Source organism: Rhinoderma darwinii, chromosome 10, assembly GCF_050947455.1.
Source record: "Rhinoderma darwinii isolate aRhiDar2 chromosome 10, aRhiDar2.hap1, whole genome shotgun sequence".
In the NCBI taxonomy this organism is placed as follows: Eukaryota; Metazoa; Chordata; class Amphibia; order Anura; family Rhinodermatidae; genus Rhinoderma; species Rhinoderma darwinii.
The window spans coordinates 20,534,046-20,549,647 of NC_134696.1; the positions used below are offsets into that span (position 1 = coordinate 20,534,046).

General features: G+C 42.0%; 1 protein-coding gene across 6 annotated transcripts in view; it reads left to right on the forward strand.

The window, feature by feature from the left end:
• ACOT7 (acyl-CoA thioesterase 7) overlaps positions 1-15,602 on the forward strand; it is a 129,479-nt gene that overhangs the window by 97,698 nt on the left and 16,179 nt on the right. For all 6 annotated transcript variants that reach the window (XM_075839452.1, XM_075839456.1, XM_075839455.1 and 3 more), the window contains one exon: positions 11,652-11,836. In XM_075839452.1, coding sequence (XP_075695567.1) covers positions 11,652-11,836 — 185 coding nt within the window. The remainder of the gene's footprint in view (positions 1-11,651; positions 11,837-15,602) is intronic.

Here is a 15,602-nt window from a genome sequence, read left to right on the forward strand (position 1 = left end):
TGAATAACTTGGGCTGATAAAAACGTCACTTACTATGGATCAATTGGGACACGTATTCAGAAATTTAAAGGGGTTGTCCACTTTTAACAATGCCGTAAAGAGTAACCTGAAAATATCTAGTCACAGGGTGCTGGGACGCCCAGTGGTCCGCTATAATCTGTGGATGAACCTGGCAGCAGGGATTTAATTTTCCTGCAGTGCCTCCACAGGAGAAATGAGGCATTACACTCAGAAATCAATGTGTTGTCTGTACAATGTATGGACGTGACCGGTCCTCCAGAAAGAGGGATTCTCTTTTTGTAGCCACTTTTATGCTCTGGCTTTATTAATGTTGATCCCGAATTATGGGAATTTCTCTATTAACTCTGAATTCCCTAATAGGGTTTTTTGAAAATAGTTTTTTTTTAAAACCAGACCATTCCTTTGCACTATGGATCTTTTGGGGCTTTATATGAGAAGGTTAGACCTTTGTCATATCACAGGAAAAAGTCTCCTCTCGTGACATTCTCTGTGACACCTGTATTTATTCTGTCTCTTGGATATTTATATAGACACACACATCTGAGCTGTACCTAAGAGCAAACATTTAGGATAATATTAATGTAAGGTCCCAAAAATATGCAAAATATACAAACCTAAAATAAAAATTTAAGCTACTTTACTAATTGTCTTAATTAAAAATTACTTGTCGTTCAGTGTATACAGTTCATATGCAGACCTATGTGTCTCCTTGGTTACTGACTACAAACTCTGTTTAGTCTGTTCCTGCGTTCATGTGTAACGATAATAGTTGTTGGGGTGGTTTCGACAGGACCACCCCTGTTCTTATGCCTTGTTATATGGACATCATTAAGGGTGGACTTCCCCCACTCAGGACCCTTTTTTATGAGCCAGAGCAGCTCTCCTCTGGCAGTCTCATGACCTGACCGGAAGAAACGATCGTTAGTGATTACCATTTTGTCAGCCTATGAAAAACTGCTCCTTTAGTCACTTAGGCCCCGTGTACGCACCTATATAAAAATGTGGTACCATATGGCGCTTTTTAGGGATGTACAAACTGCACAAAGGTGCATTGATTTTGACCGTGTTACCGTTTGTTGCTCGGTACGGGCGTTCCAATGTATTTTCTGCCTCAAAACCGGTCATATCGGCCAATATCCTTTCATTATGGACTGACCTCTATGAAGAAAATCGGCATCCATATTAGATCCCATCTTATGGCTTAGTGGGAGGTCCAGGTTTGGCACGCCAACATGCGTCAATATTATGGCCGTGTGAACGCGGCCTAGGAAATCGGCGGTAACTCAATGTCAAGTTCTAAATTCACGCCATTGAGTGTTTTAATTGGTGATAATTCCAGGAATTTGTGATTCATCGTTAAGTGCGGAAATGTTATCACTTAGGAACCCGCCGTAAATGGTTCGGAATAAATTCCTTACATTGAGCGGTTTTCTGTACAACGAAAATTTTTGCTCGGTGTCTTAATAACGGGATAAACTCCTCAAACCTCTTCGCCTTAATTCCCAGCAATACGTTCATTGTTTTGTCGTCGTCGCTGTGATAACTACTTTTCTTGAGGATTCTTGACATTTGGCAATTTTCCATTCTCTGTGAAGGTGCTCATTAGACAAAGTACATTTCATATAATGAGATGCAGGTTTTCAAGTAATGAGAAGGAAAATTCAAGGCTCAGCTTGTCTGACCGGTACTAATTAATTTGCTTTAATTATTGACATCTGTTCAGCTTTACCTTTTGTCAGGGAAATGTGAAGCAATTACAGGCAGAAAATTTCCTTCTTCAGTATTGTATTTGCCTGATAATATTAAGGAACGTTAAATAAAATGTATGCATGGAGCAACGGGACCATAAGAAAAATCCAAATAGCGCCCCCTATGGGTGCTGGTTCATATTGGAGCAAATCTAACTGTAGGCTTGGCGGGCATGTACCCTGGCTGAGTGTTTGCACTAAACTGTCATGTTATCTTGTGCCCGGGTTACTCATCCGCTTCCTATATAAGGCTTGAGATTATAGTGCCAATGTGATCGCAGTGCGAAATCACATGCAATGTATTTCTACAAAGGTGCGTAAAATATAATTATACTAAAATATCCAACATGCGTTCCCTCCACCAATGGCTGTCTATGTATTACATAGACCGAGTCAGCCAGAGTGACTGACTGCGATTCCCCGCTCTGGTTTAGAGGGTGATTGGACTTCATAAAGACTTGGTAACCCCCTCTATGAGCAAGGGCAGTGCGGCACTAACAAGCAGTGGCTCTGGAAAACCTCTGGCCGTCCATATATTCCATAGATGGCCAATCATCTGAAAGACCGCCATGTAATACTACATTTCACCTGTAGTGGCCGCTGTAGGGGATATGATCAGGTGGTGGTAACTTAGACGCAAGGCGATCAGACAGCTCCTGTATTGAAGGGTTTGTGTGAGGAGCTAAATCCTTTAACCCCTTCAGGACCAAGCTCATTTTGGCCTTCAGGACCAGACCCATTTTTTCAAATCTGACATATTTCACTTTATGTGGTAATAACTCCGGAACGCTTTTACCTATCCAAGCGATTCTGAGATTGTTTTCTCGTGACACATTGGACTTTATGATAGTGGAAAAATGTGGTCGATAAATTCAATATTTACCAGTGAAAAACACCAAAATTTGGTGAAAAATTGCAAAAATTTGCATTTTTCTAAATGTAAATGTATCTGCTTGTAAGACAGGCAGTTATACCACACAAAATTGTTGCTAATTAACATCCCCCATATGTCTACTTTAGATTGGCATCGTTTTTTGAACATCCTTTTATTTTTCTAGGACGTTACAAGGCTTAGAACTTTAGCAGCAATTTCTCACATTTTCATGAAAATTTCAAAAGGCTATTTTTACAGGAGCCAGTTCAGTTGTGAAGCGGCTTTTAGGGCCTTATATATTAGAAACCGCCAAAAAGTCACCCCATTTTAAAATCTTCACCCCTCAAAGTATTCAAAACAGCATTTAGAAAGTTTCTTAACCCTTTAAACGTTTCACAGGAATTAAAGCAACGTAGAGGTGAAATTTTCAAATTTCATTTTTTTTTTGCAGAAATTCATTTTTATTCTATTTTTTTTGTAACACAGAAGTTTTTACCAGAGAAATGCAACTCAATATTTATTGCCCAGATTCTGCAGTTTTTAGAAATATCCCACATGTGGCCCTAGTGTGATAATGGACTGAAGCACCGGCCTCAGAAGCAAAGGAGCACCCAGTGGATTTTGGGCCTCCTTTTTATTAGAAAATATTTTAGGCTCCATGTCAGGTTTCAAGGGCTCTTTCGGTGCCAAAACAGTGGAAATCCACCAAAAGTGACCCCATTTTGGAAACTACACCCCTTGAGGAAATTATCTAGGGGTATAGTGAGCATTTTGACCCCACAGGTTTTTTGCAGAAATTATTGGAAGTAGGCCGTGAAAATAAAAATCGTCATTCTTTCAAAGATTATGTAGGTTTAGCTAATTTTTTCTAATTTCCACGAGGACTAAAGGAGAAAAAGCACCGCAATATTTGTAAAGCAATTTCTCCCGAGTAAAACAATACCCCACATGTGGTTATAAACGGATGTTTGGACACACGGCGGAGCTTAGAAGGGAAAGAGCGCCATTTGGCTTTTGGAGCTCAAATTTAGCAGGAATGGTTTGCGCAGGCCATGTCGCATTTGCAAAGCCCCTGAGGTACCAAAACAGTGAAAACGCCAAAAAAGTGACTCCATTGAGAAAACTACACCCCTTGAGGAATCCATCTAGGGGTGTAGTGAGCATTTTGCCCCCACAGGTGTTTCATAGATTTTATTAGAATTGGGCAGTGAAAATAAAAAAAATCCTTTTTCTTCAATAAGACGTAGCTTTAGCTCCAAATTTTAAATTTTCTCAACAAATAAAGGAAAAAAAAAACCCCAACGCTTGTAAAGCAACTTCTCTGGAGTACGGCAATACCCCACACGTGGTCGTAAAATGCTGTTTGGGCACACGGCAGGGCTCAGAAGGGAAGGAGCGCCATTTGCTTTTGGTGTACAGATTTTGCTGCATTTGGTTTCTGGTCGCTATGTTGCATTTGCAAAGTCCATGTGGGACCAAAACAGTGGAAACCCCCCAGAAGTGACGCCATTTTGGAAACAACACCCTCAAGGTATTCACCTAGGGGTGTAGTGAGCATGTTAACCCCACAGGTGTTTTGCAGAAATTCGTGTGCACACGAGGTGGGAGAATGAAAATGGGAATTTTTCCTTAGATACGCCAATATGTGGTGCCCGGCTTGTGCCACCATAACAAGACAGCTCTCAATTATTATGTGGTGTTTCCCTGTTTTAGAATCACCCTACATGTGGCCCTAATCTTTTGCCTGGACATTCGACAGGGCTCAGGAGTGAAAGAGTACCATGTAAAATTGAGGCCTAATTTGGCGACTTATAAAGTATTGGTTCACAATTGCAGAGGCTTTGATGTGAAATAATAAAAGAAACCCCTGAGAAGTGACCCCATTTTGGAAACTGCACCCCTCAAGGCATTTATTAAGAGGTGTAGTGAGCATCTTCACCCCACGTGTCTTTTCCATAAATGATTGCGCTGCGGAAGGTACAAATTAAATAGTTTCCCTAGATATGCCAATTCAGTGTCAAATGTCATGCCCAGCTTGTGCCACTTTTTTTTTTATATACACCGTTCACCGTACGTTATAAACTACATGTTACCTTTATTCTGCGGGTCAGTACGATTCCGGCGATACCAAATTTATAGAACTTTTTTATAACTTTTTGCACAATAAAATTACTTTTGGAAAGAGAATGTATTTTTTGTGTCGCCAAGTTGTGAGAGCCATAACTTTTACATTTTTTCGTCGATGGAGCTGTGTGAGGGCTTGTTTTTTTTGCGAGACGAGGTATAGATTTTATCGGTACCATTTTTGGATACATGCGACTTTTTGATCACTTTTTATTTCAATTTTTGGAAGACAGTGACCAAAAAAACAGTCATTATGGCAGTGTTTTTGAGTTGTTTTTTTACGGCGTTCACTGTGCGGAATAAATAACATAATATTTTTATAGTTCAGGTCGTTACGGTCGCAGCGATACCAAATATGTATGGCTTTATTATTTTTTTCAATAATAAATGACTTATAAGGGAAAAAGGGCGATTGTGTTTTGTGTTATTATTTGAAACTTTTATTGTATGTTTTCCAACTTTTATTTTTACTTTTTTTACACTTTTTTTTACACTTTTCTTTAGTCCCACTAGGGGACTTGAATGTCCAACTATTTGTTTGATGTTCTAATACATTGCACTACCTATGTAGTGCAATGTATTGGAACTGTCAGTTGTTCACTGACAGCAAGCCGATTAGGCTCCGCCTCTGGGCGGGGCCTAATCAGCTTACGTAATGGCAGACAGGAGTCCATTGTTAGGGCTCCTGTTGCCATGGTAGCAGTCGCCAGCCTTGCCATCGCATGGCAAGGCTGCCGATTTTCTACAAACCTCTAGGATGCAGCGATCACAATGGATCGCTGCATCGAAGGGGTTAATGCCAGGAATCGGAGCTAGCTCCGGTTCCTGGCGATAGATCGGGGTGTCCGCTGTAACATACAGCGGACACCCACTGCTGATGACGCCGGCTCAGCTTCTGAGCCGGAAGCTGGGCCGGCGCCATCTTGCCGATGTTACCGGAAGCCTCCTGGGCCCCGCCGACGACGGGGCATAGGAGGATTCCGTTACAGGCTGATCGGGAGGTAAGCATTAGCCCTCCGATCGCCTTTGCAGCCACCGGCAACCCAGCGATCACGTTGCTGGGGTGCCGGTGGCTATAAACTCCTCACATGCTGCGATCTCTATTGAACGCAGCATGTGAGGGGTTAATCGGTCGGATCGGAGGCTAGCTCCGGTCCTGGCCGATACCTTAGGGTGCCAGCTGTAACATACAGCTGTCACCCGGTGGTGATGTCGCTGGCTCAGCTCCTGAGCCAGCTTCATCTCCATGACGTATATTTACGTGAAAAGGCGGTAAGCCACCGATTTTAATGACGTATATATACGTGATCCGGCGGGAAGGGGTTAATATGGCTGTGTGGATGAACCCTAATAATGATTAGTCCGATTTTTTTTTTTAGTCCGCTTTGGGTCCTATACAGTCTGTCTTATTTATTTTCTTTTTTAGATGGCGCTGTAGTTTAATGGAGATCAATGCCATCCATCCGGCTTTTAGTCCTGCACTGTATAAAAGCTGCTCATGTCTTTATATTATTCCTCTAGTGGAATGGGTGGCCCGAGGATAAGGATCAGATATCATATACAGGAGCCAAGAGGATATATTTCTTACACAATAACCATTCAGTGCAGCAAGATTGAACAAAACCGTCGTTTACTTTCTGGTCGCGGCGTAGAACGCTGACCTGATACTTTCTCAAATAACATGCGTATGGCTATTTTTAACATATGTCGTCTGCCGCTGGTCAAGGTCATATTTAACGTCTCCATTATTTTTCTTATATTACAGGCTTTGCCGGTACGTCTTGATTCCCATAAGAATGAATGTCACTGTGTTTAACCCATTGTGTTCCGAGTCTAGTCAGCTGGCCCCGTCACTTGCAAATCTCTTGAACTCCTTTAAATCTGCTTGACCGTAAATTCCGATAATCTGGCACAGGGCTGCCATTAGGGCGGAGCTTTAATATATAGCGCCCACCTGCCAACACAATGGGGCCCACCACCCATATTGTTAACAGGCCCAATAACACCATGGGGCCTATTCTTTTCACCTTAGGGAAACTATATAGGCCCCACATTATTCGAGCAGCAGTGTCCACCTCCATGACGTCTACCGGCTGTTCAGCGCCAGGGGCTGCTGCCCTTCTGGGTTCTCCTGTGCAGACAGCAGTTCCAATGTAATGACATTTTAATTTGTCCCGTCCCCTCAAAGAGCCCCTGTTGGCCACCTTGTGCCGGCAGATCCGGTGCTTGCGATGTTGTTTCCCTCAGATGCCCACAGAGCCCCTGCAACTTTGTCTCTACCCCTACCCACCACAGATCCCTCATTTGCCACCTTGCATCTCTTTTCCCCCACAATGCCCCTACCATCTTGTCCCCCACAGACTTTATGCCACCTTGTGTCTACCCCCATCCACCCTACAGAGCCCCTGTTGGCCACCTTGTGCCGGCAGATCCGGTGCTTGCTATGTTGTGTCCCTCAGATGCCCACAGAGCCCCTGCGACTTTGTCTCTACCCCTACCCACCACAGAGCCCTCATTTGCCACCTTGCATCCTTTTTTCCCCACAATGCCCCTGCCATCTTGTCCCCCGACAGACTTTATGCCACCATGTCTGCCCCCATCCACCCTACAGAGCCCCTGTTGCCTTGCATCCCCCCCCCCCCATAGACCCTCTGCCACCTTGTGGTTTTGCCCTTGCCACCCCCTAGTTTTAAAGTGGTTGTGCCATGTTTTCCTTAGAAAAAGACTCCCTATTTTTTCCAATCTGAAACCAGCCCTTTACGCTGTGAAAAAACCTTTGCTTCCACGTTGTCCAGGCACATAAGCCTTTCAGGAGACTGGGTAAGCTGGGTGACGGCCGCTGTGGATGCTGTATTGGTAGAATTAATAGCGGTCGCCAAGCTTTCCAAAAATTATTACAACAGAATAAAAAGCACACCCTGGGGTCGGAGTGATTTTTTTTTTTTTTGGGTGGGGGCAATTTCTCTAATTATGTCCTAAATCTTAGTAATGTTCATTTACATCGTTATTTCTTTCCTGTCGTGATATTGTAGACAGGGAAAGCTGGACGGTCGGCCTACATTTACGCTGCTAGAAATGAATAATTTAGTAAATTGCCCCATTTTCCATCCATGGTGTCTGCAGGCCAGAGCAGTAGTCGGTTTGGAATATATAAAATATTATATTAAACTCCCCTGAGCAAATGTTTAAAAGGACGGAAACCTCTCTAATTAAGTCTTCTGAAAATATCCCGCAGCTGCGTTTCATAGAACTTCCCAACAAATTATTTTAATCCTCTGTTACATATTTTACTACAGAGTATTGTACGAGAGGAAAACCAGATTCCAAAAATTAGCTTAAAGGGACAGTACTCTGGAAAGGCCACTAGTGCAGATTCCACATGGCGCAATGTAACTTTTTACAGACTAAATTCCTTCCTCTGAGATCTTGTAAACTGGTAGCACCTGGTTGTGATTCTCTGATGTTCATGAACCCAGCGGGAACAGATAGACATGAAATAGACAACCTTGTATGTAATGGAAACATTGCATCTCCTGCAGCCAGGAAAAACATGTGCCCCTCGATTAGGAAGATTCCTGCCACTTCAAAGGGGCTGTCATGTGACCAGGAAGGGACAGAGATTGATGTCCTGCTGGCCCCTTAAGGCCTCCACCCTCCTCCTGAGGTCAATTCACCGCAACTTAATTTTTTTTGCCCAAAGGTCTCCCCAGACCTACATTAGGCTCTGTAATAGACCACTGCACGTTCTTAAAGGGATTGTCCAATCTTGTGTAACTTTGATCATTGTCTAATAAAAACTTTTATGCAACTTTCTAAAATTCTTTGGGGCAGATTTACGAAGACTGGCATTTAGCTACGCCAGTCTTCACTATCCGCTCCACTGGAGTAAGGGTCTTTTTACACCGGCCAATATTGGCTGTAATAACGAGAATTGGCTCGTTTTCCCCTTTCACAAGGAGCTAGTATGGGGATGAGCACTCGTTACTACGATCGCTCGTCCCCATACATTACTATTGTGTCGGCAGCGCATCTCCCTGTTTACGGGCCTCTACATTGCTATGCCCCACAGAGTGAAATCTACGCCAGCTAGAAGATGGCATAGATTAACACTATAATTCACGCGGTTTTTAAGCCACACCCCCTTTTCAAAAAGTGATGGTCAACATAAACATTTTTTTATAATTTTCAACGCAAATTGAGACTTTTGGGCCTTTTTGTGACATTTCTACACCAAAAAACTGCCGTAGAGAGGTTGATAGATTTCACCTGTTTCAATTCCTCACCATTTCCAAGATCTTTATTTGCTGTCACTGAATGGAAATCTTGTTTCATTCCAGAAGATGAGGGTAAACAAATCGGGTTGGTTTGTGGCCATTATACTGTAGTCTGGCATTGAAGCTTGCACAAATAGCTGATTTTTTTTTAGGGTATACTCTTAAAGGATATTCAATTTTTAGAAATTAAAGCTACTTTATGGTTCAATGAAAAGTAACACCATTTTTAAAAAATCGTTTCTATATTAATTCCTCACGGTTTCCAAGATCTCTGCTTGCAGGCATTGAATGCAATCCATGAAGGATTTGTACAGTACTACAGCCAATTCCGGATTGTTCCACCGCATCTAAAAAAAAGATAAATCCACTTTGCAAAGCCTTAGGCCCTGTTCACACAGAGTTTTTTTACGCTACGCCAAAAAACGGCCCAAAATGCCTCCCATTGATTTTAATGGGAGGCAGAGGCGTTTTTTCCCGCGAGCAGAAAAAAACCACTCACATAAAGAAGAAGCATCATGCCCTTTCTTCGGGCGTTTCTGTCTCTGACCTCCCATAAACATCAATGGGAGGCAGAGAAATTCGGTTTTGTGGCATTTTATGCCCACGGCGCTCAATGGCCGCGGCCAAAACGCGCAGTGAAAAACGTGGCAGACAGAGTGCAGGCAGGTCAAAATCTGTGTCAAAGACCCTGAAGGAATTTTGAGGCAGATTTTTCAGCTTGCAAAAAAATTCATTGTGAACAGGGCCTTAAAGGGGTTTTCCAGTCCCTAAAAATTGATAGCCTACCCTCAGGATAGGCCATCAATAGCTATTGGATCGGGGTCCGACTCCAGGGACTGCGGCTATTCACGGTATTGCAGCCTTCTCCCATTGAAGTTCTTACAGTTGAAACATGCTAGCTGTAAAAACGTGTCCAAAAACCGCATTGCCGCACATTTTTTTGACAACACAGAATACAACCGGCCCATGTGCAGAACTCTACTGCAACGAGTTGTACACCTTTGTGGTCATTACAAGGCCGGACGGATTTTCATCCTTTGAAAGGGAAAACATTGAAGGTTCCAATTGACTCACAGCAAGCAGAGGTCTTGAAAATAGTTCAACATTTTTACAAAATTATATTCTAAAACTGCATAACTATTAAAGCTATTACAAGCACAAGATAAAGTCCTGGAGTAAGAGGTCGTAATAAAGGAAGATAATAGCTGAAGGCCATTGGCTGAACAGAAAGCATTGGTAGGTTAGTAAACTAGGGTTAAATGAGAGATGTAGAAAGGTGCAGCATGGTGGACAGTTTAGAAATTTATTCCAGAAGGAACAAGTAAAAAACGTGTGTATTTGAGCGCGGTGCATAGCTCATCTCGGAGACGTCTGCCCCATCTCGTGCGCCGTCTGTCCACATCTTCCCGTGTGTAAAGTTCAGCGATGCTTCTATTGCCTTAAATATTCATTACACATTTTAGTGCGTCCCGTGTCTGATTGAATCCCCCATGTTTTTAATTATGGAGGCCCGAACCCACTTTGTTTTCATTTCCCATGTAGCGAATCTTCTGAAAATGTTTAAATCTTTAATACAATAATGTATCCGGAGTCACGTCTGCCAGAGAACAGGAATCCGGGATTCTTATTGCTGCTGTTCTATCGAACGGTCGCAAGAACGCGGCGAGAGAAAGCGAGCGGCACAGATTGTTACAGCCTTTACCATGCGATGAGCATCTTCTAAATAGATTATAATGCCCATGAGAAGGCAGGATTTTTGGCAAACATTTCAAGCTTGACTAATATTGCTCTTATCAGAGCCACATGACCGATATTAAGATGTACGAAAGTTTTCCTAGCATTCCATTGCGCTGTTCTATAATCTGTAAAACTCCAATAATCCAGCATTTTTAGGACAAGGCGTTGGATTATCAAATATTCTGGATTACTTTCTTTATTCTTGTAATCCCTTTCCTATTACAAGATGGCGCTCATCCTAATAGTTGTCACTTTTTGACCCTACGGACCAAGTAAAAAATAACTACAAAGGGCTCTTTAAAAGGTTTGTATACTTTTACAACGATTTTATTTTGCTCCAATGTTGCTAAAATTAAAAAAAAATGCAACAGCTTTGTTAATAGTGTTGATTTAAAATATTATTACGCTTTGTGTCTACAGTTCCTATGCAGACCTATGTGTCTCCATGGTTACAGACTACAAATAGACCTTGTGAGTAGTCTGATCTTGCAGTCATGTGTTTCTCTTTTCCGTCTGCCTTCTCTTCTGCAGTCTGTAGGATCGCAATAAGCGAGTGCAGAGGGCGTGGGGTAACACATGACTGCAGGATCAGACTACACAGAGTTGTTTGTAGTCTGTAACCATGGTGGCACATAGGTCTGCATAGGAGCTGTGGGCACAAAACGATAGGGGAATTTTAATCAAGGCGGTTTGCAAAGTTTCTTCATTTTTCGTTTTAGATACATTGAAAGTGGTTGCAAATGTGTTCATGCCCTTTAAAGAGCCGTCTGTAGTTATTTCTCATTTGCGGTCGATCCTATCAGACGCAATGACATTTATATTATGTGGAGCCCGTATGTTCTGTGATAGTTACACATCTTCTCCGTTCTTCAGGCTGCATCATAACCGTATCTGGACGTATGACGTTCACTAGTAACAAGTCCATGGAGATTGAGGTGTTTGTGGACGCAGACACGTTAGTTGGCGATACGCAGGAGCGATACAGAGCGGTCAGCGCCTTCTTCACTTATGTCTCTCTCAGCAAAGATGCAAAACCCCTCCCCGTGCCTCAGATTGTGGTGAGTACGTTGTTCATTTTTGTTTTGTGAATTCTCTTCAGCCATTTATGAGTCATATCTAGGGATTCAGGTTATAACCAATATGGCTGCATTACACAGCTTTCCCAGATTCCTGAATAGCAAATTTGTACAGGAATTAAAGGGGTTGTCCAGTCCATAAAAATTTGTGGCCTATTCTCAGGATAGGCGATCAATAGCTGATGAGTCGGAGTCTGACTCCCCAACTTCAGGGACCCCCACTTATCGTACGAGTGCTGCTTCCCCTTCATTTCTACTTGCTCACTGTGAAACGCCGAAACACGTTTAGTGGTGATTCACAGGTACAGCAGCCTTCTTCTCCCATTGCAGTGAATGGGAGAGGAAGGCTGCGATACCTGTGAATCGCGGCTACATCCGTGACGACGATTCACAGTGAGCAAGTAGAAATGAAGGGGAAGCAGTGCTCGTACGAGCTCTGCACCCCCTTCAAACAGATGATCGGTGGGGGTCTCGGGAGTCAGACCACGACCCATCAGCTATTGATGGCCTATCCTGAGGATAGCACTGTAGCTGTCACTAGTTATGAGGGCACTGTGGCTGTCACTAGTTATGAGGGCACTGTGTCACCAGTTATGAGGGCACTGTAGCTGTCACCAGTTATGGGTGAACTGTGGCTGTTACTAGTTATGGGGGCACTGTGGCTGTCGCTAGTTATGGGGGCACTGTGGCTGTCGCTAGTTATGGGGGCACTGCAGAGGTTACACTGTGGCATGGATTTTAAGGGCATTAGGTGTTTTGGGATGTGGTTTATATTTTAAGGTGTGGGGCATATGTTTAAAAATTATCTCCCTGAAATATGTCTAAAAGTAGGCAAGTGTGGTGTTAACCCTTGTGGGAGATACAACAGCAGCCATATTGGTTGTTACCCATCTTTCCCAAATCTAACAAAAAAAAACAACTAATGACAGAAAATATTTAATGTTTGTTTTAGAGAGAAAATGCCCTTTCAGAAATTGTATATTTTATTATTTCTATGTCACAGACCTGATCAGCCCCCAGTTCATCTTTGTCAGATATATGCCGGGATTATACGTGTATTTATATGAAACCAGAGATCTCATACAATATAAACATACCCGGGCTATAAATAAACGGCTCGGAGCTTAATTACAATTCATCCAGCATAACTGAGCGTCCCTCGGGCCTCCATAACAAGAACACATCATATAAATCAGGTGTAGACTCCGCTCTCCACCAGTGCAAAAAATGATCAATGACAAAATACTGGAAAAGACATAAGTACTTTAATTGGGAGCTTTTAATATGCTTCTCACTTTAGAAGATTAATCTGAGAACCGAGTAATATCAGTAATGCTCTATAAAAAAAATAAAAAAATGATGTGCCGTTTTTAAAGCTAAAGTTCCATTTAATGTTCAAATTCTTAGTTCATGGTTAATAGTCTAATAGTCCGGTATAAAGTGACAACTGCATTGCTCAGCGTAACTTGCACTCCTACTGCTCAGGCTCTGTTCACATCTGCGTTAGGGACGTTCCATCTGAGCTTTCCGTCGGAACGGGACCCTGACCAGACACAAATTGCTTAGTCGACTACGCTATTGCTTCCGGCAAAACTACGGGTCCGGTACACAACCGAGATAAACGGAAACCATGGGCACCAGATCCGTCACCATTGAAATCAATGGTGATGGGAACGGAAACCTCTGGTTTCAGTTTGTGTCTGGTCAGGGTCCCGTTCCGACAGAAAGCTCAGATGGAACGTCAAAACGGGATCCTAACGCAGATGTGAACAGAGCCTAAACCTACCTACTCCCTATGTACAAGAGCAAAACTACTATAATACTGCCCTCTATATACAAGAATATAACTACTATAATACTGCCCCTGTATACAAGAATATAACTACTATAATACTGCCTCCTATATACAAGAATATAACTACTATAATACTGCTCCTATATACAAGAATATAACTACTATAATACTGCCTCCTATATACAAGAATATAACTACTATAATACTGCTCCTATATACAAGAATATAACTACTATAATACTGCACCTATATACAAGAATATAACTACTATAATACTGCCCCCTATGTACAAGAATATAACTACTATAATACTGCCCGTATATACAAGAATATAACTACTATAATACTGCTCCTATATACAAGAATATAACTACTATAATACTGCTCCTATATACAAGAATATAACTATTATAATACTGCCCCTATGTACAAGAATATAACTACTATAATGCTGCCCTCTATATACAGGAATATAACTACTATAATACTGCCTCCTATATACAAGAATATAACTACTATAATACTGCCTCCTATATACAAGAATATAACTACTACTAGTACTGTCCCCTATATACAAGAATATAACTACTATAATACTGCCCGTATATACAAGAATATAACTACTATAATACTGCTCCTATATACAAGAATATAACTACTATAATACTGCCTCCTATATACAAGAATATAACTATTATAATACTGCCCCTATGTACAAGAATATAACTACTATAATGCTGCCCTCTATATACAGGAATATAACTACTATAATACTGCCTCCTATATACAAGAATATAACTACTATAATACTGCCTCCTATATACAAGAATATAACTACTACTAGTACTGTCCCCTATGTACGAGAGCATAACAGGAGGATAAAAGGAGCAAACAAGCGCCAATCTCGTTGATCGGCGCTCGTGTACACGGCCCTCGTCGGGCCGTGTAGGAGTACCTTAACACCTATTGTAAATACATGCCGTAATCCATTTAAGAAATGTTTCATTATGTTGATAAGAACCCCTGAAAGGCTGACTTCTGTTACACGTGCTTCACAAGTATCTGAACACCTCATAGGAATATGTTTCAGATGTAAAGGATTTAAGTGGATATTACAGGAGACGCACTTCATCACCTACAGAAAGTGCGAAAATTAATTAAATCATTACATGGTTAGAGCTCCATCCAGGAAATAAAGGGGCCAGAGAAGAAGAAAGACGACTAATTCAGCCGTTATGGTCCCAAGGATCCGTGATACTCATGAAAGTCTTTTAATTTGAGGATGCTTGTAAGGAACTTGACACGGAGATCTTGGTTCTTAACCACTTTTTTAATTATATGGTAAGTTTCCCCAAGAGTAATAGTTGAGGGGAAGCCGAGGAATATTATATCCACATATGTGGTCATTCTTCTCTTCCACTTGATGATAAAAAGTAATATACATCCCAGAATCTCGGCAGAAGACCCTCGTAGAAAACACATCACTCATAGTCAGAATCCTAATGGTCAGTGAAAAGTTGGGAGTGTGCTGTTTGTTTTTGGACGTTCCTTTTTAAAATATATTTGAAGGCTATGCATATCTAATAGGGATACTCCTTCTATCTAACCCCCTTCAAGAGATGAAGTTATGTCCTTCATCCACGAGGTTTAAAGCTGGTAGAGTGTTGGCACTTCTGGCCATTCGGCCAACCTAATCCTGTCCTTTCTACCCCCCTTCTTTATGAAAAATGGAAATCTGAGCAGACTGTAGACTTACCAAATAGAGGTGGAGGTAACTGGGCCACCCATTTACCTTATAAGTAATGGGTAGGTGTGGATACCAAGAAGGCCTATGTTTTCTTGTCCCAGGTGGTGGGGTAGAGGGGGCATGAACCAATAGTCTTAGAGTGTAGGCATCTGTGACTGTGGGGTTTGTGATAGTGGACCACTGGGTAAGTTTGGCCCTATCAACCT